This window comes from Gossypium hirsutum, chromosome A11, assembly GCF_007990345.1.
Source record: "Gossypium hirsutum isolate 1008001.06 chromosome A11, Gossypium_hirsutum_v2.1, whole genome shotgun sequence".
In the NCBI taxonomy this organism is placed as follows: Eukaryota; Viridiplantae; Streptophyta; class Magnoliopsida; order Malvales; family Malvaceae; genus Gossypium; species Gossypium hirsutum.
The window spans coordinates 122,192,485-122,220,434 of NC_053434.1; the positions used below are offsets into that span (position 1 = coordinate 122,192,485).

Consider the following 27,950-nt stretch of genomic DNA (forward strand, 5'->3'; position numbering starts at 1 on the left):
GTATTGGCATTATGCCATTGTTCAAGTTAATGAAAATTATCATCTTTCATTCATATGCTCCAACATTTTTCTTGCTTTTCGATTCTGTTCTAGTTTTCTTAGCAAATTTCTGTTCTTGTTTCTTCACCAAGTCTCGAGGCTTGCTGTACAAGCTTCCTGATCTGCTTGCTCTGTCTTGCTTAAACACCAACAAAAATATTGCAGCATGGTGAACTCTCTTGTGTTAATGCTTAAATCGAGTAGTAGTGTGAAGTGTATACCTTCATGTGTACTATACCAAAATATTGCAGCATATTAGAAAGGATCTCTGAGGACAAAGACAGTATTAGAGGGTAAACAATCAAGTGATGAATGTTGATTAAAAATAAAGAGATTAGTCTTTGCAGACCCATTGAAGCAAATTTAAAAAAAGGCCTAAGGGTAAAAAAAGCCCCTAATAAAAAAATAAAAACGTAATTAGGCCCTTAGGAAAACGGGACTGATATGGCATGTTGACATGTCAGATGGGATGACAGTTGGACAAGTGGTTGTCCAAACTCAAATGAATCTGGACATAAACTTATCCAGGTTCATTCTATATGTATATATATGTTTTATTAATTTAAAAAAAAATTTATAATTTTTTTTTGATGTAGAGTGCAACATCAGCACACAAATTTTTTTAATTTTTGTTGATGTGGCATGCCACATCAGTAGAGTTAACAGTAATACCAGTTAACTAAATGGTTTCTGTTAATGGAAGGGATTAGTTGATTTTTTGGGAGGTCACTAAGGGATCCATAGGAAGAACTTTTTTCCTAACGGCTTTAAAGTGCATTTTTATTTTTTCACTAAAAGATTTTTCGACCCTTGAGCCTTAAAAAATTTAATAGTTGTTGAACTATTTGAGTGAGGCTCTGATACAAGAGATAAGCAATGTATGCACAAAGGAAGCTTGGAAATTGGAACAGGCAGAGGAAAACAGAACATTCAATATGCCTGCAAAATTTCACCACTTTTACGCGTATTTAGTTTTCAATGCCTGCAAAATTGAATACAGAATATATATAAGACTGATATTAACAATAAGATATATCGAATGAAAGAGGTATGAGATTGCTCAACGTGTACAATGATTTCACACCTTTGGTTTGAGTGTGGAGAAATCAGTGCCAGATTTTGCTACTTAAATTTCAATATAATTCCCTCAGGATGATTATTTTGCCGTGAATAAACATAGAAGGTATGTGGGAACTCTTGGGCCACTCTCGTCCTTGACCCCTACTGCACCCTTCTTCTAGCAACGGGCAATTGGAAATATATAGCCACTCAAGCGAGAGAAAAAAATCTTTTTCCGGAAGAGATGTGGGCTTAGGACAATCATAGATGGTCAATTGTTGAAGAAAGGTGAGGTGTTGAAATCCCTTGGAGCACGTATTCCAAATTCTCAAAATCTTGAATCCGGAGAGTGGTGACAGAAGGAGGCAGCATCCTTCCTATCTCTTCACGAAATGAAACCAAATCTGGGCATCCTATACCACCAATACTGAGTTGTTGAAGAGAGGTGAGTCTATCTAATCCCCATTCAACAAGTGATGTACAAAGTTTGGGTGCATTTGAGATTTCAAGTGATGTGAGGTTGGTAGGGAAACCCTCTGTCGGAAAGGATATGTCAGCCGAACAGTTCCACACCTTTAATTCTCAATGATGAGAATAAGTCTTGGGCTATGCATTCCAAGTTTCCAACACTGGCCACTACCAAATAACTAGTTGTTTAAGCATTGCAGGTAACTTGGCATTTAAAAATAAGCTACTTGCTTTGAACAATCGCTAATTTGGAGACTTTGAAGCTGAGTGCGCCCCTTGATGACAAACATATTAGAGATGGACAGAAACTTACTTCCAAGTGCTCAAGAAGACAAACCAAAAAACTTCCAGTTTTTTTAAAGCAGGAGGAATATTACGTTTTTCATGAGGACATATAATACATTTTTTTTAAAAAATTCATGGCTAAAATAATAAAAAAAATAAAACCTCTTTATTTTTACTGTATTCAAATGAGCCATTAATGGCTTAGAAGAAAACGAAGACATTAGCTTTTCTTTTTCACCATGTTTTTGAAGAATCATGTTGGTGCTTTCTAATATTTTAAGTAATGAGTGGAGACAGAAAAATTGAAAAGAAGTCGTATCTTGAAAATGGCCATGTTGGTCGGTTCCCCACCATGGTTTCAGTTGTACCAGCGGGTGCCGCCATTCCAGTGTTATAGCACAGGAAGTAACACCCTTTTTTATACTAGTGAAAATTTTGGTCTGTATCGTTTGCACTGATTGAAACATGGTACACCGACTGCTGCATAAATAATGTTAAAAAATATAAAACTTTTAACTACTTTCTATTACACTAGAAATTAAAGTTTAACATTTAATTTTTTTTAAAACATACTTTTTCATTTAAAATATAACAAAAAAACCGGCTCATCTCATTATCATAGAAAAATCTTCACTCACCCATTTTTTTTGTTGAACCCCCTCATCTTTGACTTGTTTTTTATTCTTAATTTTAAATTTATTGAATGATGAGTTTTTATTTATAAAGTTTATTAATCAGTATTTTATATAATTGATGAATAGTTTTATATTTGATATTTATATATTTATTTATATAAATATATTAAATATTTAGAAAATATCAATAAATTCGAAATTGTACATAAAATTAGAGGTGTGCATGGGCCGGGCCGGACCGAATTCAAGCCGGGCCCAACTAAATTTTTAGGCCAGTTTGCTAGGCCCAGGCCTAGGCTCGGCCCAAAAAATAGGCCTAAAATTTTGCCCAAGCCCAACCCCAATAAAAATGTTAAAAACTAGGCCCGACCCGGCCCGCCCATATTAATTTTTATATTATTTTTTATATAATATATATAAACCATTAAAAATACTAAAAACATCAAAATAAATATTTCTCAACAAATTAAAAATAAATTTTAAAAAATATGTATACTTAAATAACACTAAAATAGATGTAACTTAACAAGCAAATGCCTCTAAAATAATAACAAAATTAACAAATATCTTTAAAAAAATAACAAAATTAACAATAAAATAAGTTTTATACCAAATCTAAACAATAACAACAAAATAGTAGCAACATAATAATAAAATAGTAGCAAAATAGGGAGAAAACAATAAGAAAATAATATTTTAAAAAACAAATTTTTTGTCATTTAATGACCCGGCCCGGCCCAACAATGCCTTACCTGAGTCTGGCCTATTGTTTAAACAGGCCTTATTTTTTTGTCCAAGCTTATTTTTCGAGCATATATTTTTATCCAAACCCTCCCACATTTCAGGCGGGCCTTCGGGCCGGGTCCGGCCGTCCGACCCATGCACACCTCTACATAAAATAGATTGGCATGATAATCGCTACCTTGAAAGCAACCATGTTGCATACTTGTTTGTAAAGAAATGGGTTAAAGAATGTTGAGTTAGTATTGAGGGTGGCAATAATGTTTGATGCTTTGCTTTTTTTCTTTTTCTTTTTTTTTTCTTTGATGCTTTTGATATATGCTGATATTTGAGTGTAACCATTGGGATATATATGGCTATCCGAATTTTTATGATTTGCTATGCGTTGATTGTGGTTATTTTATTAATAAATTTATATTTTGGATTGAGAAAAAAATTTAAGAAATTTGAAACACAAAAAAGAAAGTAGAGAAAATGAACACAATGATATACGTGGTTCAGGATTATTCCCTTCATCCACGGGTAAAACCAAAAATGTAACACCCCTATATCCAATCTAATCGTACGGACCCGGTAGAGGACTATTACATTTGGTGCCAAAACGATTATGGCTAGATACTATTAAAGTTAAACATTTATACATAGTATTCTAACTTATCAACCACATTTGCAAACATATTTATAATTCCACTAATTCATTTCATATAAACCAAAATACTTCAAGTAACTCAAAATAGATAGAATTTTAAGAGTTTACATTTTAGTCCCTAATATATGGGAACACATTTCGTCTACCTATGTACATGCCATTTTAATTCAAAATACCGTACATACTTTTGAAGCTCCTGAGGATGTGATGAGATGAGAGATCCCCTAACTCAACTCTACCTCTTCAGGTCTAACTGTACCTACGCGTTAAAATAAACACATTAAGCCGGTGAAGGCTTAGTAAGCACTACAAGATTAAATAGGTAGATAAATCATAACAAAATATTTTAAACTTATTCAATCATTACATATTTACTCACATATAAGTTCTTCAGCTATGCTTCACTTTAATAAAGTCTAACTTATCTTTTGTAAGTTATCAAACTTATCTTAACACATTGGTGATTCATTTTTGTTTTCAACTCAAATTCTTGGCCCAAAGTAGACTTTATAGAACAAACCGGATATACGGAACAAATACAGAGGTACATTATTATGCACAAATGAACAGAGAGCACTGAAGTGCTATACAGAGGGCATGAATGTGCTGAACGAAGAGCACTAATGTGCTAATAATCAGAGAGCGCACTAAGGTTCCTTAATAGCATGTCACTAATATTCTAGTAGTTCTAAATCTCGTCTACTTGGGCATTAAACTGAATTTCATACATTTAAATATTTTACATAAATATTCCAAAAAATATTTCTCGTTTCTCCACCATTTATAAATTTAATCCCCATTTTACAAATATCACACCCTCTCTCTTTTTTTCACACATATACTTTTATCACAATATCATTACTTAATGTTCAAACAATGTACCATTTCATATTCTCCACTTATAATTTTCTTAAATAAATTTCATAATTCCACAATCTAATTAATTTAAATTTTTTAATTTTTTTTCTTAATCTAAGTAATTCTATACTACAATATAAGCATTTAAATAAAATAATTTAAAAATCTTGTAGTACTTACAACAAAAAGGTTGAGATGATGTATTCCTTCACTCCTTAGCCTTCTCTTTTCCTTTTTCTTCAATTAGGTCCTCTCCTTTCTTTTCTTTCTCTTTAATTTTCATATAAAACATATAACATTTATATATTAGAGAAAAACAATCAAATGACTTTCCTATACTATTTAATAAAAATAAACATGTATGATATAATAAATTCATCATTCATTTTTTTTCATTTTTTTAACCTTAGCTCACATTTCAATTTAATCCATAACTAAAATTATTTCTATTTCTATCACAATCTATACCTTATTTTTACTTAAGTTCTACTTATAATTTAACTTAACTCTCAAATTTTCACTAAAAAACCCTAATTTCAAATTTCTTACATTATTCCATTAAACTTATAACTTATTTCACAATTTAATCATTTTCCCAATTCTAGTTTGAATTCCCATCAATTCAATCTCTAATTCATCCATTAATTCAATATAACAACATCCAAAAATATACTAACTTTCAAAGTTTCAACATATACTTAATAGTATTTTGTTCTAGGATCATAAAAACTCAAAAATTACAAGAAAATGAATTAAATTGACTTACCAATTTAAGTTTGAACACTTGAAATCCCAAATTTTCTTTTTCTTTCTTCTTTCTTTCTCCCTATTCTCTCTGTTTCGATTCTGTTTCTTTCTTGTTTCTTTTCTTGCTTTTGTTTTATATGTATATAATAATATAATATAATAACATACTTATCAATTAAGTAAATATAATATAATATATATGTAACACCCCTTAACCCTTTTCCGTCGCCAGAACAGGATTACGGAGTACTAGTCATTACAGAATATTTTTAGATAATTCATGATATTTACTGTTCATAGTGAAACTGTCCACTTGAGTCATAGTTACTAAATTATTTGTGTCTTGAGTTACAAAACTCCAAATTAAGATCCGCTAATTTTCCATGAAACTAGACTTACATATTTTCTTACCATAAAATTTTTAGAATTTTTAGTTTAACCAACAAGTACAGTTTATTCTTTAAAGTCACCCTTATTCTGCTGTCTGACAGTTCCAACCCTTTTTTACTAAAAATTAATTATCTGATTGTACAGGATTCAGATGGTGTTCTCGTTTGTTTCTATTGAAAATAGACTTATTCAGGATTTTAAACATATAATTTTAAAAACCTAATTATTTTTATCCAATTTTTGATGATCTTCCAAATTCAAAACAGGGGAACCCAAAATCATTCTAACCTTATCTCACAAAATTTATTATATCTCATGATTTACAATTCCATTGCTTACACCGTTTCTTCTATAAGAAACTAGACTCAATAAGATTTAATTTCATATATTATTCAATCTCTAATTCGATTTCCAAAATTTTTGGTGATTTTTCAAAATTAGACCACTGCTGTTGTCCAAAATTATTTTAATACAAAATGTTGATTACCAAGTTTATAACACCCTTATTTCCTTTCCCTACAATATTTTCCATAACTTTCTCTTATTTTCCTTCACTAACATATCAAGAACATAAAACTTTATATAAGAAAACTCTACATTCACATCATTTCCATGCTTTTCAATAATATCAAACTTAAAAATACATGGAAATATTGATGTTCTTACCTTGTCTTATTGTTTCCAGTCTTTTTCAGATCAACTCGAATTCCATCTGCAGATACTACATGTCCCAGGAATACCACTTCTGATAACCAAAACTCGCATGTACTGAGCTTTCCATATAGCTACTTCTCCCGTAAAATCTGTAGCACAACCCTGAGATGTTGATCATGTTCTGACTCTGACTTTGAATAAACCAGTATATCATCAATAAAAACCACCACAAACTGATCTAAATACAGCTGAAAGATACAATTCATGAGATCCATAAAAGCAACTGGGGCATTAGTCAACCCGAATGACATTACCAAGAACTCATAATGGCCATACCTAGTACGGAAAGTTTTCTTCGATACATCACTTTCTTTAACCTTCAACTGATAGTAGCCTAACCTTAAATCAACCTTTGAAAATATAGAAGCTCCTCTCAACTGATCAAACAAATTAACAATACGAGGCAGTGGATATTTATTTTTGATTGTCACCTTTTTCAGTTGCTGATAATCAATACAAAGTCTCATCGAGCCATCTTTCTTTTTAACAAACAATATCGGAGCTCCCAATGACAATATGCTCGGTCGAATGAAACCACGGTCTAACAAATCTTGCAACTATATCTTCAACTCTTTTAACTCTGTAGGTAACATTCGATACGGAGGTATAGAGATTGGTGATGTGCCCGGATAAACTTTTATAGCAAATTCAACTTCTCTATCTGGCGGTAAACCTAGTAGTTCTTCGAGAAATACATCAAGAAACTCACAAACTGTCCAAATTTTACTACACTGACCTCCAACTGAATTCGAATTGATAACATATGCCAAATATGCTAAACAACCCTGTTGAAGTAATTTACTAGCCTTCATTGCTGAAATAATACGTGTTGGCCCACTAGTACGGATACTGTTTACGTCAATCCGATCTCCACTTTCTGTCTGGATACTGAATTTCTTTTCATAGCAATCCAAAATCACTCCATATTCAGATAGCCAATCCATTCCCAATATTATCTCAAAGTCCCCAAATGGCATAATCAATAAGTCAACAGGAAAAATTTTATTCTGTATAATTAATGGGCATCCCGGACAAACCTGATTCACTAACACTGTTTGCCCTAAAGGACTTGACACCTCTATAGACACTCTAGACATTTCAGATTTTAGTTTCCCTAATTTTACTAATTTTGTATTACTATAATTCGAATTTTAATTATAATTATTTTTATTGAAAAATGTTGGTTTAAATAAGTATTGAAACATTAACGTTGTAAGGTTTTAGATATGAAATAGAATAAGTTATTGAATTGGGATATAGAAATGAAATATATGAAATAATGATTTTATAAAATGCTTTGATTGATCACGGATCTTCACATTCTTAAGTGAATTATGGAATATGTGATTATTGGGAATAAGATATAAATTGGATAGAAATTCAATTATCACTGTTAATTAGTTCTGTAATTAATAATGTAAATTATTATTATTTTCGAAGCTAACAAAGAACCCGAGGCATCAGTATCGAAAGGAAAGGAAAAAGCTATCGAGGACTAAAACGGGAGATTTACGGTTTGTATTACTATAATTCAAATTTTAATTATTATTAATTGCTGAATTTTAATTGTTATGTATAGTAGGTAAGAATTGAAGTAAGTACTTGAAATAGATATGGATATTGAGTGAAAATGAAAGTGATTCAAATTGTATCAAATTGAATTGAATGTGATTATTTGAAATGTATATGGATTGAGAAAGTGTATGGAATTCCCTATTTACTAGTCGGGCTGAATCGGATATAATTGGCATGCCATAGGATTTGAGATGAGGACAGGAGATATTGTAGATATTGTTGTTCTATATCCTTCGGATTTATCCGAAGAGGCACTCTGTGCTAATTTGGTGTGTTTGGGAGGACTATGTGATTCTGGTGTGTTTGGGAGGATTATATGATTATTCTGGTGTGTTTTGGTTGGATATTACTAGTGTGTTTGGTTGCAATCCATGTTCCGCCAAAGTCCGAGTCTTGTTAATAGGGGTATGAATAATAAGTGAAATTGAAATGAGATTCAATTCCCTATTAACTTGTCGGGCTAGCCAGATATAATTGGCATGCCATAGGATTTGAGAAGGGATTTGGAGATAATGAAGTTATTATATCCTTCGGAATTATCCGAAGAGGCACTATGTGCTATACTGGTGTATTTTGGATGGATTATACTATACTGGTGTGTTTGGAAGATTATCTAATTACGGTGTGTTTTGGAGGATGACATGATTATTCTGGTGTGTTTTGGTTGGATATTACTGGTGTGTTTGGGTTGGAATCCATGTATCTGTCAAAGTCCGAGTTTGTTAATAGGGTGAATAACTGAAACGAGAAAATTAAATAAATTTGATTGATTGTACTGAATATATATATATGAAAGAAATTATGAGTTGAATTGTGAATTTAATTGAAATGTGAGATTTGAAGCTTGAACTTAAGGTTCATGAATTTGTTAAAATATCAAATTATTGATATTGAAATAGTTTAATAAATGAAATGAGAAAATCAAATGAATTTGATCAATTGAACTATTGAAAGTATGAAAAAATGAAATTATGAATTGAAATGTGAATTGAAATTGATATATCGGATTAATGAAATTATAAACATGAACAACCAACGAGGTAAGTTAGTGTAACTTGAATTGTATTTTTAAATGTATGAAATATCGATATAATGAATTACCTGATTCAGGGGCATAGCCAGGGGGCTGGCATGGGCCCCGACCCCCTAAAATGTAAAATTGCATTTTAGGTCCTTAAATTTTTTTAAAAAATTTTAAATTAGTAAAGGTAAAATTTCACTTTGCCCCCCAAAATTATAAAAATTTGATTTAATCATTTACAAATTATAAAGATATAAGCTATAAAAAATTAAAATTTTATCTGGCCCCCCCTAAAAAAATTTTCTGGCTTTGCCCCTGACTGATTTATGTTTATGAAGAAATGGCAAGAGACTAATATTTATCATGACATGTAAATATGTGATTATCTTTGATACGTTGATACAAGGAAATTAAGTATATTGAGACGAGTAATAAATTCAAGTAAAACATGTAGAGAAAAATAAGTACATTTAAGGGACAATATGTTTGATTTTAATTGGTTCCAAATATAAACGTTAGATGAAATAAAATATCTAATAAGTTTGTAACTCCGGTAATGCTCCGTAACTCTATTCCGGTGACGAATTCGGGTTAGGGGCGTTACAATATATTTTCACTTTAAAAATATCTTAGATTTTTCAATGTTAAACCGCCTCAATTTATAATAATGGCATATTTACCTATTTAATCCTTTTTACTTTCTTTAATCTATAATTAAACTTTCACACTTATTTCAATCTAATCCTTTTTCCTAATTATTTCTAATTAAGTCAAATTCACCTAATTAAAATCTAATTAGACACATAACTAACTTCGTAAATATTGTTAATAAATATTTACGAATCTGTTTTTCAAAAACGAAAAACCAAAATACACTTTCTGGTTACCCGACTATCGGGTCATTACAAAAAATGAAATTCACCATTAAATAATGGAGATTACAATGGAATTACATCATAAAAGAAAATACCTCACCAATAATTACCCACAAACTTGGAGCAATTTCTAAATGAACATCAGTTATACGCTTTCCGTATTTTGAGAACTACCTAGCAATAACAAATAACAAGTGACCAACAATCTCAAAATGTTGAAAACAATACTTTATTTGAAACATCCTAGCCTCTTATCAATCATCAATGGAGACCTAAGACAGATTCATGATTTGTGTAGATAGAAATAGAATATACTAAAAGCATTAGAAACCAAACTTACCACGTTGTGCCGTTGTTGTGCCCATAAGCTGGTATTGCTCTCTTTGGATGCCCACCATTCAAGGGTTTATCACCCAAAGGTACATACACCTCCCCAGTGGTACCATCTGGCCTTTTATCTGCCACCAATTTCATGGTTCCTAAAGCTGAATGAAAGTACAAGGCTAAATAAATAACATATCTGGCTCCTCAACTACAACTATGTACCAAGCACCAAAATATTCTCCAACACAGGAAATGAATGTCAGAAGAACAAATTCTCCATATAACCTAGACTTAACCTATCATAAACATTAATAACATCACAGTTGAAGTCTTTCAAAGCAGGGGAAATTCATATAAAGGTTGGTAGAAAATATGCCAATCTACCGGACCGGAAAGCTGAAAAGCAACATTAAAAGAGAGCTGCAATGAAACTAGTTCCAAACTGTTACAGTATATATATCGTTTGATTCATTTAACTCATACCTCAAAGTCCAAAAGCAAAAGAGTCGAGATATAGTGAGTCACTTAGTAAAAGCGGATTAGATGAAGTCACATAATGAGTCACTTAGACACTGAGTTTGATTATGCCGCTCAATCCACATGATCAAGGAAGCAATTCCTCATCAAGTGAATTGATGCAGCCTTTGAAGGGATTCATGGTCTGAGAAATTCGGAAAACTAAGATGGACATCTTTGAGATTAGACAGAACAATATTTTGGGAACTCAGTTGTCTTACAAGTGTTAAATTGAGCTCTCTAATGCCACGTTGTAACGTGTCCTGTATCCCTAATGCCATGTTGTAACATGTCCAATCTACAAATATAGCCACTTTTGTTTGTCTCAGGTTACGTTTTAGTCACTTATGTTATTATTTTGTTACGAAGTGATCACTCTACTGTTAAATTCCGTTATCTCTCTAATGGTAATCCTACGTGGCAGTTCAACTAGATTTTAGGTGCTAACTTGGATTTCTAAATGGGATGAAAATAGATTTTTAATTAAAAAAATTAATTAATTGAAAATTTTAAACCTAAACGTTAACTAAAAAAATTGTTCATCTTCTCTTTTTAATTTTTCTTCTATTTCTTCTTTTTTTTCAACATTTGACTGAAAAAACTATTATTAAGATCAAAATAGTTGAAATCAAATTTACTGCTTCATAAAAATGGATTCAATGGAGGGTTCAAGTATGTCTTCTTTGCAATAATAGATTTAGTATTAAATGACAGGTTTATTCGGCAATTCTCCCAATCCGAAACCATTATGTTAGTGGCAGGGTGTTAATGGGAACAACGGATCCTAAATTGCATATCTTGGATGAATTTGAGGAATGCAATCTTTTGTTTTTCAGTATTGAATAAAAAATATAGAGGAATGCAAAGAAGATATACTTGAACCCTCCATTGAATCCATCTTTATAAAGTAGTCAATTTGATTTCAACTATTTTGATTTTAATAATAGTTTTTTGAGTCAAATGAAAAAAAAAACCCATTGAAAAAAGAAGAGGGAAGAAAAATTAAAAAGAGGAGATGAAAAGTTTATTTAGTTAAGGTTTAGGTTTAAAAATTTTAATTAATTAATTTTTTAATTAAAAATCTATTTTCATCCCATTTAGAAATCCAAATTGGCACCTAAAATCTAGCTGTACTGACACGTAGGATTACCGTTAGAGAGATAACGGAACTTAACGGTAGAGTGATCACTTCGTAACAAAATAATAACATAAGTGACTAAAATGTAACCTGAGACAAACAAAAGTGGCTATTTTTGTAGATTACCCAAAAAAACTAGATTTCGATTATTAAAAATCATCTATAATATATATATATTATATATTATACTATATTATATACCTGGTGCTGGACCATTGATAGACCTTGCCAGTGCTTGAAAAAAATAATAACCCCAACCTCTGCATCACATGTAATGGACAATTCTTTAGCTTTCTTCAACAACCCATTTCGCCTCTTTGAAAACGTTACTTGCCTGCTATTCAAATTTTCTATCTTTTTTATTTCAATTTTCCCTCTACCCATCTTAAAATTTTCTTCTTTCCTTTACTTTTTCCAGGAAAATTTTTAAAAAAAGATAATCCCCAGATTTTTTTTTCTTAAATTTTGAAAAAAACCAAAGGTTTTTATAACAACAAAAAGATCAAAGAAAATAAGGCAAAAAATTTAGGGGATTGTCGAAAGATTCCTTTTTTAAGAGAAAAGAAAATAAGTAAGTAACAAATGTTTTCTTAAATGGAAATGGAAAATGAAATGGAAAAAGAAAATATGTGACCAAAATGAGGGTGAAATCTTGAAAGGTGACAGATTAGATACTATATCTACCAATTATCCAACTATGGAAACTTATTTATTATAGCTTTAGTTTTTTTTTCTATTTTTCTTAATTTCTCTACTTTTTTTTACTCTGCTGTTTTTGGCATTTCAACTGAAAATGGATTTTATTTTTGCTTTGGGTTTCTTTCTTTAAAAAAGTAGTTTTTTAAAATTATTTATATATTATTAATATGTTTTAACAATTTTTGTTAGTGAATATTAATTTTTTTTATTGAATTACAAAAGTAGGAAAATCTTTACCAATAACACAACTAGCGTGACTCAAATCCAAACTACACTAGAGACGATGAACACCCTAACCATCAGGGCAACGCATGGGATTCAGAAAATATTCGAAGACCATAAAATAATTATTTTTAACTCATGAGATTTGTAATTTCTTTTACTTAAAAAGACAATTGAATTTAAATTAAGTATTTCATGAGGACATATAATACATTTTTTTTAAATTCATGGCTAAAATAATAATAAAAAACCTCTTTATTTTTATTGTATTCAAATGAGCCATTAATTGCTTAGAAGAAAACGAAGCCATTAGCTTTTCTTTTTAGGCATGTTTTTGGAGAATTATGTTGGTGCTTCCTAATATTTTAAATAATGGGTGGAGACACAGAAAATTTGAAATGAGTCTTATTTTGGAAGTGGCCATGTTAGCTGGACCTCATTTTTTCTTTATTCACTCATATTTTAACATTTTACAAACATTTCTTTAATGGCTTGGATTATATGGAATTCATTTTACTAAGAGTTGAGCTATTTCTGATGGGAAGCAACTATGTTGGTCGGTTCCCCACCACGGTTTCAGTCGTATTGGTGGGTGCCGCCATTCTAGTGTTAAAGCGCAACAAGTAACACCTTTTTTTTATACTAGTAAAAATTTTAGTCTATACCGTTTGCACTTTTCGAAATATGATACACCAACTGCTCCATGAATAATGTTAAAAAAAATATAAAACTTTAAATTATTTCTATTACACTATAAAGTAAAGTTTAACGTTTAAAAGTTTTTTTGGAACATACTTTTTCATTTAAAATATAAACTTAAAATATAATAAAAAAATCCACTCCTCTCATTATCATAGAAAAATCTTCACTCACCCTTTTTTTTATTGAACCCCCTCATCTTTGACTTGTTTTTTATTCTTAATTTTAAATTTGAGTGATAGAGTTTTTATTTGTAGAGTTTATTAATCAACACTTTATATAATTGATGAATAGTTTTATATTTAATATTTATATATTTCTTTATATAAATATATTAAATATTTAGAAAATATCGATAAATTCAAAATGATACATGAAATAAACTAGCGTGATAATGGCTACTTTGAAAGCAACCATATTGCATACTTGTTTGCAAAGAAATGGGTTAAAGCATGTTGAGTTAGTATTGTGGGTGGCTATAATGTTTGATGCTTTGTCTTCTTTTTTTACTTTGATGCTTTTGATATGTGCTGATATTTGAGTGTAACCATTGGGATATATATGGTTATCCAAATTTTTATGATTTGCTATGCATTAATTGTGGTTGTTTTATTAATAAATTTATATTTTGGATTGAGGAAAAAAATTAAGAAATTCGAAACACAAAAAAGAAAGTAGAGAAAACGAACACAATGATATACGTGGTTCGGGAATATTCCCTACATCCACGGGTAGAACCAAAAATGAAATTCACTATTAAAAAATAGAGATTACAATGGAATTACATCATAAAATGAAATACCTCGCCGATAATTACCCACAAACTTTGAGCAATTTTCTGAATGAACATCAGCTATACACTTTCCGCATATTGAGAACTACCTGGCAATAACAAATAACAAGTGACCAACAATCTCAAAATGTTAAAAACAATACTTTATTTAAAACATCCTAGCCTCTTATCAATCATCAATGGAGACCTAAGACAGATTCATGATTTGGGTAGATAGAAGTAGATGATACTAAAAGCATTAGAAACCAAACTTACCACGTTGCGCCGTTGTTGTGCCCATAAGCTGGTATTGCCCACTCTGGATGCCCACCATTCAAGGGTTTATCACCCAAATGTGGTACGTACACCTCCCCAGTGGTACCATTTGGCCTTTTATCTGCCACCAGTTTCATGGTTCCCAAAGCTGAATGAAAGTAGAAGGCTAAATAAATAACATATTTGGCTCCTAAACTACAACAATGTACCAAGCACCAAAATATTCACCAACACAGGAAATGAATGTCAGAAGAACAAATTCTCCATATAACCTAGACTTACTCTATCATAAACATTGATAACATCACAGTTGAAGTCTTTCAAAGCAGGGGAAATTCATATAAAGATTGGTAGAAAATATGCCAATCTACCGGACCGGAAAGCTGAAAAGCAACATTAAAAGAGAGCTGCAATGAAACTAGTTCCAAACTGCTACAGTATTTAAATCATTTGATTCATTTAACTCATACCACAAAGTCCAAAAGCAAAAGAGTCGAGATATAGCGAGTCACTTAGTAAAAGCGGATTAGATAAAGTCGCATAATCAGTCACTTAGACAGTGAGTTTGATTATGTCAATCAATCCACAAGATCAAAGAAGCAATTCCTCATCACGTGAATTGATGCAGCCTTTGAATGGATTCATGGTCTGAGAAATTCGAAAAACTAAGATGGACATCTTTGAGATTGGACAGATCAATATTTTGGGAACTCTGTTGTCTTACATGTGTTAAATTAAGCTCTCTAATGCCATGTAGTAACATGTCCTGTATCCCTCCATTAATCCTAGAAGGATCAGACTATCACGTAAAATACTTGTTCTGAAAAACCATTGGTTAATAGTACGACGAAATGTCAAACATTTTTAACAAAAATCCCATTCTCATATACCAAAATAGTTTACAAATTAGAAGATGCAAATGAAAATAGAACATTCAATTTGCTGAATAAATGTTGCAGAGAATTGACTAATCGCTTTACTAAATCAAATAAGCCAAAGCAGATGAGTTGAAGTTCTCCACTATTTTTCGCCAATTTAGCCTTCAATGCCTGCAAAAATTGAATACAAAATATAAAAGACCGATGTCTGCTATCATATTGTTCATGAGGACAATCAGATATATATAAAAAAGCTATGAAATTTATAAATGTTTAAAATGGGTTTCACACCTGTGGTTTGAGGGTGGAGAAATCGAGAATAAATCCCTCGGAATGACTATTATATGATTAATTTCCACTAAAGGTATGTGGGAAATCTTACTGCACCCTTCTTCTAGCGACGAGCATTTGGAAATATATAGCTTCTCAAGCGAGAGAAGCATATCTTTTTCTGAAAGAGAGGCGAGCTTGGGATAATCATAGATATACAATTTTCGAAGAGAGGTGAGGTGCTGTAAGCCATTGGAGCAAATGTATTCCAAATTTTCAAAATTTCGAATGCAGATAGATCTGAGAGAAGGAGGCAGCATTCCTCCTATCCCTTCTTCTGGAAATGACACCACATCTGAGCATCCTTTACCGCTGATGTCGAGTTCTTGAAGAGAGGTGAGTTTGTTAAATCCCCATTCAACAAGTGATGCATAAATTTTGGGTGCCCTTGAGATTTCAAGTGATGTGAGGTTGGTAGGGAAACCCTCTTCTGGAAAGGATATGTCAGCCGAACACTCCCACACCGTTAATTTTCGAAGGGAGGTGAAATTGTTGATGCACTTGGGAAGGGCTCTAAAATTTTCACAATTCTGAATTGAGAGAACTCTGAGATTTGTGGTGGGCAACCCACTTTCTTGAAATGGAACCAGTTTTGGACACCCACATAATCGAATCTCCTGAAGATGGCTGAGCTTGTCTAATCCCCGCGGTAATGATTTAATATTTTTAGCATCACAAATGTCAATGCTTTCGAGACCAGTGGTTTCAAGGAAGTCTTGGGCTATGCATTCCAACATCGGACAAGTCCAAATAACAAGCTGTTTAAGCATTACGGATAGCTTGGCTTTTAAAAATAAGCTACTTAGCTTTGAACAATTTTTAATATGAAGAAGTTGAAGCTGATTGCATATATCGCCCCTTGATGATACCCATATTAGAGATGGACAGTCACTTATAACCAAGTGCTCAAGAAGACAAGTGTTGCTACTCATGCTCTTATTATTATTATTTTCTTTTTCATCAACCAAATATTGCAAATTCTTGCAGTCCCTAATCTCCAACTTTTTTAAAGCAGGGGGAAAGTTACTCTCTGCAAAACAAACCAAGCCTGGACACTTTTCAAGTACCATTCTCGTAATGAATGGGAAAGCATTTAAGACTTTTGGTAGTCTATTGAACCTTTCACAATCCCTTATAAACAGAGATTTAACACCTGGAATCTTGTCAAGTTGCAATATCTCCTCCTCTTTTTCCAAAGAGACCAATTGCGGACAATTCCTGAACGTGATAAAAGGATGCCTCTCTAATCCTAGTCCAATCTGAGATAAAGATCCCAACTCCTGCTAACCAAAGATATTGAATTTTTTGGGGTTTGCAAATCTCAACATTTTCCTCTCTGCTGAAATATTAAACTTTGAAATATTTGAAAGAGACACATGTTTCAAAGAGGTAACCTTCTGTACAGACAAAGAACCTTCATCCACCAATTCTTCACAACCTTCAACCCTTAATTCACTCAGCAAGGCAAAACTTGAAATTGAAACTATTAACCTTCCACAATCATAAATTTCAAGTTTCTGCAATGATTGAAGGATGATTGGCAACGTTCCCCGCAATTGAGGACATCTTTTAATTGAAAGCTTACTAAGGCTGGGAAATTTCGATGCTTGCTCATCATCTTGACATAGGTCCCACTCCTCCCAATTCAGCATATTGTCAAAACACAGAGACTCTAATGATGCAAACGAATTTGATTGATTTTCTCCAAACAACTCAGCACCAATCTTTTGCACTTGATACAAACCACTAATTGAAAGATCTTTTAACAACAACAGCCTTCCAATCGATGGTAGAGATTCGCAATTTGTACAGTTGCGAAGCTCCAATGACAACATATTTTTGAAGGAAGAATCTGCAATCCAAGTAGAGAATTTTTCACCACCATAATTATCAATGACGAGTTGCTCAAGCTTTTTTGGAGGACGAAGAGAGTCCAACACCCATTCGTCAACTTCTTTATTCCTTGTATCTTTCTTAAAGTACGGACTCCATTGCAATACCAGTTGATCAATCCCTTGCTTCTCATTTAACTTGGCTTCCCCTGCATCTTCACCGTTAACATTCTCTAACCCAAAAATACGGAAATCACCTTTGAGGTTTGACAAATATTTTAATTCTCAGATATGCTGTCCATCACCTTCCCCTATGATAAAATCAGATAATCTTTGAAGATTGGTTAGCTTATCGATTCCAAAAGGCATCCTTTCTATTGACTTCGCATCTCTAATATCAAGATAATGTAAGTTGACAAGATTTCCAATCTTTGAAGGTAGCCTTTGAAGCCTGGAACAATTTTTCAATAATAAAGTTTCCAAATGGTAGAGAGTGCACAAAGAATCGGGAAGGCATTTGATAGCAGTGTGAGAAAAATTTAAGTAGCGAAGATGTTTTAAATTTTCAAAAGCATCAAGCAACTCAGTGATGGCATACCCACTCAAAGAAAGCACCTTTAAGTAGCCAAGTTTTGGCAACAAATCAACCAAAACAACATTAGTTAAACAAGGCCTCCAATAATGTGACAACCCTATAGGTAGAAAGGTACGTATAGAATTCTCTTGATCAAATGCTTCAAACTTTTTCACAGTGTCATATTCTCCAGCAATATAAGAAGAATGTCGAGTGCGATTTGAGAACTTTTGTTGCATATCACCCTCCAGTTTGGAGCATATGTCTCCTGCAACTACTTTACCTAAATCATTGATAAGGTCATGCATTACAAATCGGGACTCATCTTTACTTGATATCTGAAAAAATGACCTGGACACTAGATCTTAAAAATATTGATTTCCAAGATCTTTGATTTGAGGCATAGCTTTTTGTTGCAAGAGAACTTCTGCTCTCCATAGTAAGATAATTTCTTCTTCTTCAAATTCATAATCTTTCGGAAGTATGGAGCAATATGCAAAACATCGTTTCAAGTATGACAGAAGATGATGGTAGCTTAATCGCAAAGCTGGAATTATGCCACACTGCTCTTCTGGTAAGTTCCATAACTCACTCTCATATATTCGTTCCCATTCTCGATGACAGTTAACTATGCGTAGCAAGCTTCCAATGGATTTTGCGGCTAAAGGTAAGCCATTGCACCTTCTAACAATTTTCTCTCCAATTTCTTTGAACTGGGGATGTCCATCGAAATTTCTTACTTTTAATGCATGCTGTGTAAATATGGATAAACAATCATCATCTGATAGTTTATCCAAATGAAAAGTGTTGAAGAAATGATCAGCATGCAGCAACCAAGACTGTCGAGGGCACTGCATGCAGAAGCTGCAAGTTCATCAAGCCAGCAAGCTGTGTTTTCACTTATTTTGTATTTTTAAGTTAATGCAATGTAACTTAGTTGTATTTCAACTATGTTAGGTTTATATTTGATGTAAAACTGATGGTGATTGAGCTGATTAATCAGCTTTGTTGATTTGTACAAGTTAATTAGCTCAAGTTACTAAGTTTGTTAGTGGTAGTAGGTGAAGTTTAGGTTAACCTACCGTTTTGTCAAGTTGTAAGCTTGTTTATGTATTGGCTTTGAGCCATATTCAGTTTTTTGAATGAATTCAACAAGTTTTCATCCATATGCTCTCCATTTTTAGTTTTGCTTCAAAATCTATTTGAGTTTTCTGCTTTGTTTCTGCTGCAAGTCACGAGATTTGCTCGACAAGCATTCTGTTGAAGCTTGCTGCTGTAGCACTTAGATCCAACAATTGGTATCTAGAGCCATATTCTTAGAGGACCTGTTGTAGTTCAGTATCAAAACCATGGCATCATCAGGTTTTTCACCAGCTTCACCACCTGTCTTCAATGGAGAGGGCTTCAACATTTGGGCAGTTAAGATGAGGACTTACCTGCAGGCATTCGACCTATGGGAAGTTGTTAACTCAGATGCTGAGCCAGCACCTCTTCGAGCTAATCCAACAGTTGCTCAAATAAGGCAACACACTGATGAAAGAACAAAAAGGCACAAGGCCATGTCATGCATACAGAATTGTGTGACAGATGTGATCTTTATGAGGATCATGGCCTGTGAAACACCAAAGGAGGCTTGGGACAAGCTGAAAGAAGAATTTCAGGGGACTGAGAGAACAAGGCAACAACAGCTGCTCAACTTGAGAAGAGATTTCGAAAATCTCAAAATGAAAGAGGAAGAAACAGTTAAGCAGTACTCAGATCGGATTATGGCTGTTGTAAACAGCATAAGGCTCCTAGGAGAGCAATTCAGTGAAGCTAGAATAGTTGGGAAAGTCATGTCCACTCTACCAGAGAGGTATGAAGCTAAAATTTCATCCCTTGAAGACTCAAGGGACTTGACAACTATCTCCTTAACTGAGCTAATCAATGCCTTGTATGCACAAGAGCAAAGAAGAGCCAGCAGACAAGAGGAGCACCAGGAAGGGGCTTTTCAAGCCAAAGAAGCCTCGAGCATCAAAACTCACAAAGGCAAAAAGTTCTGGAAAAATAGGCCTAAGCCTGATGCTGCTAGGAGCAGTGACCAACTCTGCAGACATTGTAAAAGAGCTGGTCATCCAGAAGATAGATGCTGGTTTAGACCAGATGCAGTATGCCAACACTGCAAGAAAAAAGGCCATGTTGAAAAAGTTTGCAAGAGTAGAAGCAAACCAAGACAGAATCAATTTCAGCAACAAAAGGTAGAAGCTCGAGTAGCTGAAGAAAGCAGTGATCAAGAAGAACATGTTTTTGTTGTGTCATGTGCAGCAAATCAGAAGAAGGGTTCAAAGGGCTGGCTTCTAGACAGTGGGTGCACAGACCACATGTCTCCAGATGCAACTATCTTCAAAACCCTGGACAGAACCTGCAAAACCAAGGTAAAAATTGGAAATGGTCAGTTGATTAATGCTGAAGGAAGAGGAGATGTGCTGATTCATACCTCTACAGGTGGCAAAATCATTTCAAATGTACTTTAGTACCTGATATCGATAGGAACCTTCTCAGTATAACTCAACTACTTGAGAAAGGTTACTCAATTGTGTTCAAGGAGAAAGAATGTCAAATTTTTAATCCAAGTGGATCAAACCTCATAACAGTCACCATGACTGATAAATGTTTTGAAGTAGACTGGCCAAATGACTTACATTCAGCCTGCATAGCCTCCACTGATGACTCTAGACTCTGGCATCAGAGGCTTGGACATACAAACTACAAATCCATAGCCCGCATGGTCAATGAAGGTCTGGCAGAAAATTTCATCGATTCAGTGAAGAATGATGAGCTTTGTGAGATATGTCAGCAAGGAAAATTGGCAAGATTGCCATTTCCAACAAGCACAACATGGAGAGCATCAGAGAAGCTCCAGCTTGTGCATACAGATGTGTGTGGACCAATGAAGACTGAGTCTCTCAAAGGAAGCAGGTACTTTATTCTATTTATTGATGACTTTACAAGATACTGCTGGATTTATTTTCTAAAACAGAAATCAGAAGTTCCATCTGTGTTCCTGAAGTATAAAGCTGCTGTTGAAACTGAGTCTGGTTGCAAACTTAGAGCAATGAGGTCAGATAATGGAACTGAGTACACCTCAGCTCAGTTCCAAGCCTACTGTGAAGAAGCAGGTATCAAACACCAGTTGACTAATGTGTATACACCCCAACAGAATGGGGTCAGTGAAAGGAAAAATAGAAGCTTGATGAACATGGCAAGATGTCTTCTGTTTGAGAAGAATTTGCCCAAAACTCTGTGGGCTGAAGCTGTTAACACAGCAGTTTATCTCCAAAACAGGCTCCCAACCAAGGCTCTGGCTGAGAAGACTCTATTTGAAGCCTGGTTTGGGTTTAAGCCATCACTGGCTCATCTCAGAACCTTTGGTTGTCTGTGCTACACTCAAGTTCCAGCTGAGAAGAGAAGCAAGCTAGATAAAAGAGCTCAAGCAGGGATCCTGATCGGCTATAGCTTAGTTAAAAAGGGCTACAGAATCCTAGAACCTGCTACAAACAAGATATTGGTTAGCAGGGATGTTGTTTTCAATGAAAAAGGACACTGGAATTGGGAGAAGGCTGAACCAGAGGTAGTGGCTGAAGATCTGGCATTGGACCAAGTTAAAAATGATGAAAACACACCTGAAATGGATGTAGATGATGTTCCAATCAGAGGCACTCGACCACTGGCTGATGTTTATGAAAGAGCACAAGTGGCTACTGTTGAACCAAGTTGCTTTGAAGAAGCAGAAAGCCAGGAGGACTGGAAGCAAGCAATGATTGAAGAAATCAGGATGATTGAAAAGAATCAGACCTGGAGTCTGGTTGATAGACCAACAAACAGGAAGATTATTGGTGTCAAATGGGTTTATCGAGTCAAGAACAATGCTGATGGTAGCCTAAACAAGTTAAAGGCTAGATTGGTTGTGAAAGGCTTCAGTCAAAGGTATGGATCAGACTACCTGGAAACCTTTGCACCAGTGGCCAGGCTAGACACCATCAGACTACTAGTTGCCTTAGCAGCACAAAAACAGTGGCTGATACACCAACTTGATGTAAAATCAGCATTTCTGAATGGATTCCTTGAAGAGAAGATTTATGTGGAGCAACCTCAAGGTTTCAAGGTGTCTGGCAAGGAAGAAATGGTGTACAAACTCAACAAAGCCTTGTATGGCTTGAAACAGGCTCCAAGGGCCTGGTATAGCAGAATTGATGGATATCTGACCAGTTTGGGATTCGAGAGAAGTCTAAGTGAGCCAACTCTCTATGTTAAATTGACTAGTACTGAAATTCAGCTCATTGTGTCAATATATGTCGATGACTTACTGGTGATAGGAGGAGATCGAGAGATGCTAAGCAGCTTTAAAGCTAAAATGCAACAGCATTTTGAGATGTCTGACTTGGGATTGATGTCTTACTTCTTAGGCATGGAAGTAACTCAAGCTGAAAATGGAATTTGGCTTAGTCAAAAGACCTTTGCTATGAAGGTTCTCAACAAATTCTCAATGGAGAATTGCAAAGCAACCAGCACACCAATTGCTGTTGGAGAAAAACTCTCGAGCCAAGATAAGCATGAAAAGGTCTGTGAAACAACCTATCGAAGTCTAGTTGGATGTTTGTTGTATTTGACTACTACCAGACCTGATATAATGTATGCTGTGAGTCTACTCTCAAGGTTCATGCATTGCTCAAATGAAAGTCACTTTAGAGCTGCAAAAAGAGTTCTAAGATACATCAAGGGAACTTTGTCCTATGGAATGCAATTTACCAAGGCTGAGAACTTAAAGTTAGTTGGCTATTGTGATAGTGATTGGGCAGGTTCTTTGGATGATATGAAGAGCACAACAGGTTATGCATTCAACCTAGGCTCTGATATGATTTGCTGGAGTTCAAAGAAACAGGCAGTAGTAGCACAATCTACTGCAAAGGCTGAATATATAGCTGCTGCTGCAGCAGTTAATCAAGCCATATGGCTTAGAAAAATCTTAGCTGATCTTAACCATGAGCAAAAGGAAGCAACAGAGATAATGTGTGACAACCTATCTGCTGTTGCAATTGCAAAGAACCCTGTCTTTCATGGAAGGACCAAGCATTTCAACATCAAACTTCATGCAGTTCGAGAAATGGAGCAAGCTCATGTTATCAAATTAGTTCATTGTAGTTCTGAAGAGCAAACTGCTGACATTTTGACAAAGACACTCAGTGTTTCCAAGTTTCAACACCTAAGAACTAAGATGGGAGTTTGCAACATGCTAACCAAGGAGGAGTGTTGAAGCAATGGTCAGCATGCAGCAACCAAGACTGTCGAGGGCACTACATGCAGAAGCTGCAAGTTCATCAAGCCAGCAAGCTGTGTTTTCACTTATTTTGTATTTTTAAGTTAATGCAATGTAACTTAGTTGTATTTCAACTATGTTAGGTTTATATTTGATGTAAAACTGATGGTGATTGATCTGATTAATCAGCTTTGTTGATTTGTACAAGTTAATTAGCTCAAGTTACTAAGTTTGTTAGTGGTAGTAGGTGAAGTTTAGGTTAACCTACTGTTTTGTCAAGTTGTAAGCTTGTTTATGTATTGGCTTTGAGCCATATTCAGTTTTTTGAATGAATTCAACAAGTTTTCATCCATATGCTCTCCATTTTTAGTTTTGCTTCAAAATCTATTTGAGTTTTCTACTTTGTTTCTGCTGCAAGTCACGAGATTTGCTCGACAAGCATTCTGTTGAAGCTTGCTGCTGTAGCACTTAGATCCAACAAAAAGCTTTAAGCGTATCCACAATAGGTGAAACGACTTGAAGACGAGTGGTTACAATGATATGAGTCCCTGCTCCAAACGGAGACCGTAAGATGGTCCAATCATTATACTTCTCGTTCCAAATGTCATCTAAAACAAGCAGGAATCTTTTCCCAGACAACTTCTCCTTCAACTTAACTTGAAGTAAATCCAAGTTACTGTAATCACATGACTCAGAAGTGATGGACTGTAAAATTGCCTTTGTTATAGCAATTGCATCAAAATTATCAGAAACACCCAGGCCTTGAGATCAAAAGACTCGTTAATGGTGGCGTCATTGTAAACAAGCTGAGCAAGAGTTGTTTTACCTATCCCTCCCATGCCGACGATGGAAAGGACTGAAACTCCATCGGAGTTATTACCTTTGAGGAACTCAATCATTTCTGTCTTCTCCTTGTGTCTGCCAACATACTCCACAACTCCATCCAGTAAGGAAGTTGGTTGCAGCCTGGGTTGCTTTCCCTTGGAGGTTGCAGCTTGAGACAAAATCTCACTCAACCCCAAACTACTTCTTCGAGTAGTCAAACTATTCAGTCTATCAGTGATGTCTTTCACCTTCGTGATCATGGAATTCTTAAACTGAAAAGAGGTGGGAGTGAAAATACTACGAATAATCCTGTCAGGAATGAATTTCCGTATCTTACTAGGTCTGGCTTGAGCTTGAGTGTCTTGGAGATTGAGGCGTAACTCTTCATAAGCGAACTCATCCAAGATATCATCCACATCGTAAGCCAAGTCCTGGAGATCCTCCAGCCATTTCTTCACACCCGTGTTCTTGGTTGGCTTCTCCTCTGCATCGTCCAATACTGCTTGGATATCAGGCAATATGGACTGCCACTGCTTGAGCTGCTGGTGGAGTTGGTTGTGATTAGCAACAAAGTTGAGTGCAGAGTCGAGCGATTTGCCCACCAGCAGGTCCAGGAACCCAGAAAGAGCAGCCTCTCCAATGACAGACATGGTCGAATTATGAGAAAGAAGATGAAGAGAGAAATGAACAAAGCCAAAATGGAAAGACGGGGAACAGAAAGGAAAGAAAGGGAAATGGAATCTGCAAAATTAGAGAAAGCTGAAGATATTGGCACAATATCCTTAAAGCATGTAAGAATTCAGACTATAGGGCAATGAGTTGGAAATCACAGGGTACAGATAAAGAAGCTGCTTTTCGTGCTAATGGGAAAGGAATAATGGAAATGAGGGGACCTTTGCTTTTGAATTTTGATGCTTTTCTGTTCTCTTGCTTTTGGTCATTATCCTAAATTGATCTTGACCAAATATGTACTTTAATTAAAGATCAAAATATTATATTTCTCACAACTTGATCGCCAAAATATAGCAAACACCAATACTCTAAACTTCTGAATCACAAATATTTACTGTATTTATTATATAAAAAAAATTTAGGGTCTAAAAATAAATTACAATTTTTACGATTTCACCATTTTAATAGTATATATATTTATAATTTTTAAAAGATTAAATCAGATTTTTATTATCTTTAGAGGGAGCAAAGTGCAGTTTTACTTTTATAATTTAAAATTTTAAAATTTTTAAAGAGCCTAAATGAAATTTTTTTCATTTTAGGAGTCCCTGCCAGGCCCTAGCTATACCCATGAGATTGATTGTAGTTATATTGTTAATTGACTTACTATTTTACTATTTATACTATTATTTAAGCTCCTGTCTAGTTGATGTCAGGAGTTAATCGGGTACTAACTTGGTTAAAGAAATTATGAAAATGTCACTCTAGTCTTTTTATTATAAAAAATAAAAATATGTGCATATAATGGAATTTTGAACCCATATCAATTACATTAATAAAATTATTAAGTTACCACTCAACTAAAACTTTAATATTTTAATTTTATTATGCACACTTTATTATTAATTAATTTCAAATACTATGCTTTAATTATTTATTGTATGTTATATTTAAATGCACACTTATATTCTAAATATATGATTTCAATTCATACGTGTGTGATAAGTATACTAATTGTAGCCTATCTTGCCAATTGTAGTATGCCTATCACTTCGTTGTGCAAATTTATGATTTGCTTTCTTAATAGATTTGTTAACTAAATCCAAATTACTTTCCTTTTAGACCAATTAATTAATTTAATTACATTTATTTTTAGTGTGATTAACCAAAATAACCGATCAAACTGATTAAACGAAATTGCTTCTATTATTATAATTATGAAATCATTTGGTTATTGGTATTTTTTATTGAAGTTCGGTTCATTTAATTTTCGATTTTTCTAAACTAAAATTTACATCTAGATTTGATGACGATTGCTTGTTCACACTCCATGGGAATTCTTAAGGGTGGGACCTTGGCTTTTGAATTTTGATGAAATCTCTCTGCCATTTCTGAAATTCCAATTTTCCTTTAGGGAAAACGATGAGGACGATGCCAATCTAAGTCCCATTCAATTAAACCCTGATCTCGATCACAATGCCATCTAATACCTATATATCAAATTATTATTTCCATTAACTTTAAAGCCTATTGTAGCTTTGGTTCAATTTAATAATGCCATTAAACATCATGATTATTGACACGATATAGCAACCACACTCGTCCTACTTTGTTTTTGGGTTGAAAACATCACTGTAAATGCAAAAGGAGAGAAGGTGAAGCCTTTCAAATTCTCCACATGCCAAAATGGCACTGACATGTCAGATGGGCTGATATGGCATACCATGTTAGAAAAATTATAAAAATATTTTAAAATTAATAAAACATATATATACATCTAGAATGAATCGGGACAAATGATTATCGAAAATCAAATGAATTTAGACAAATTATTGTCCAGGATCATTTTAAATGTATATATATTTTATTAATTTTAAAATATTTTTTTGTTGATGTGGCGTGCTAAATTAGCATGCCTTGTTAGTGCACATAATTTTTAAAAAATTTTCTTGACATGGTATGACGGTTTCTGTTAACGAAAGGGCATAGTTGATTTTTGGGGGGGGTCAGTAAGGACTCAATAGGATAAATTTTTTCATTCATTTTGGGATGATTTGACAAAACATATAAGTTTAAGAGCTAAAAAGATGAAAAATTAAATGAAAAATTAAAATAGCTTTTTTTTTATAAATTTAAAAACCCAAATAAATCATTATATCATTCTTTTATATTATGGGACCATAGTGGGTTAAGGTGCCTGTAACACCAAAATGGATGGCCCTAGTAGAGGTTCATGCAAAAATCAATAAGAAACTTCTCTATAAATCTAAGTGGGGTTTGGAAAAAATCTATTCTATTGTTTAAATATATTAAAAAAGTTTTTTTAAAAATAATATTTTAAAAATATATGTTTTTATTAATTAAATAGTAATTGAATCAAATCAAAGTCTAAAATAATACAAGACATTAATTGAGCCAAATCAGTTACCATTAACAAATAATTGAATCTTTCAATGAATATTTATATCAATAATACTTGAAATTTTTTTTTAGCATGTAAAAGAACTTGCTTAAAAATAAATAATTTTATTATTAAGGATTGTGTGATGCAGTATTAGAATATAGTTTGGTTTATCTACTTCAAACACAAATCTTAAGATTAAACTAAACCTGTATGAATTAGATTGTGAGTTGAAGTGCTCCACCCCTTCCTTGGAGTTGAGAAGAAAGCATATAGGAGCACTACTTAACCCATAATGCTAAAGCAAATGCAACTATGGTTAGGTTGAAATGTAATCAAAGTAAGGCTTTGAGACATTGAATTGTAATAAGTGGATGGACCCCAAGTACTTGTTGGAGGGTCATGGGTTGGGTGGGACCTCTGTTTTTGAATTTTTTTAT

At 33.7% G+C, this 27,950-nt stretch overlaps 2 protein-coding genes and 1 pseudogene across 2 annotated transcripts; all 3 read right to left on the minus strand.

Annotated features, from left to right (window-relative positions):
• Positions 1-10,226: 10,226 nt before the first annotated feature.
• LOC121210113 (putative disease resistance RPP13-like protein 1) lies at positions 10,227-18,624 on the minus strand. Its single transcript, XM_041082224.1, has 8 exons — positions 18,048-18,624; positions 17,305-17,999; positions 15,963-17,190; positions 14,703-14,850; positions 10,765-10,822; positions 10,610-10,676; positions 10,397-10,514; positions 10,227-10,230 (listed from the first exon to the last, which is right to left on the minus strand). Exons 1-8 carry the CDS (start codon positions 18,622-18,624, stop codon positions 10,227-10,229), a joined length of 2,895 nt encoding a protein of 964 aa, XP_040938158.1.
• A 57-nt stretch (positions 18,625-18,681) lies between these two features.
• LOC121210114 (putative disease resistance protein RGA3) lies at positions 18,682-19,727 on the minus strand. The gene is made up of 2 exons (XM_041082225.1): positions 19,642-19,727; positions 18,682-19,180 (listed from the first exon to the last, which is right to left on the minus strand). The coding sequence occupies exons 1-2, from the start codon at positions 19,725-19,727 to the stop codon at positions 18,682-18,684; spliced, it is 585 nt and encodes a 194-aa protein (XP_040938159.1).
• A 4,260-nt stretch (positions 19,728-23,987) lies between these two features.
• Positions 23,988-25,234, minus strand: LOC121209505 (putative disease resistance RPP13-like protein 1; annotated as a pseudogene).
• Positions 25,235-27,950: the final 2,716 nt, after the last annotated feature.

Coding starts and splice junctions, on each gene's coding strand:
- LOC121210114 (XM_041082225.1), bottom strand. CDS start 19,727: ATGTTGAAGCCCTCTCCATTGAAGACAGGTGGTGAAGCTGGTGAAAAA. Junction 19,181..19,641: donor TTGATACTGAACTACAACAG/GTCCTCTAAGAA, acceptor ATGAACTTGCAG/CTTCTGCATGCAGTGCCCTC.
- LOC121210113 (XM_041082224.1), bottom strand. CDS start 18,624: ATGCATGACCTTATCAATGATTTAGGTAAAGTAGTTGCAGGAGACATA. Junction 17,191..17,304: donor GTTCTTTGTCTGTACAGAAG/GTTACCTCTTTG, acceptor TTTGGTTAGCAG/GAGTTGGGATCTTTATCTCA. Junction 10,677..10,764: donor CTTTTCAGCTTTCCGGTCCG/GTAGATTGGCAT, acceptor TGTTTATGATAG/GTTAAGTCTAGGTTATATGG.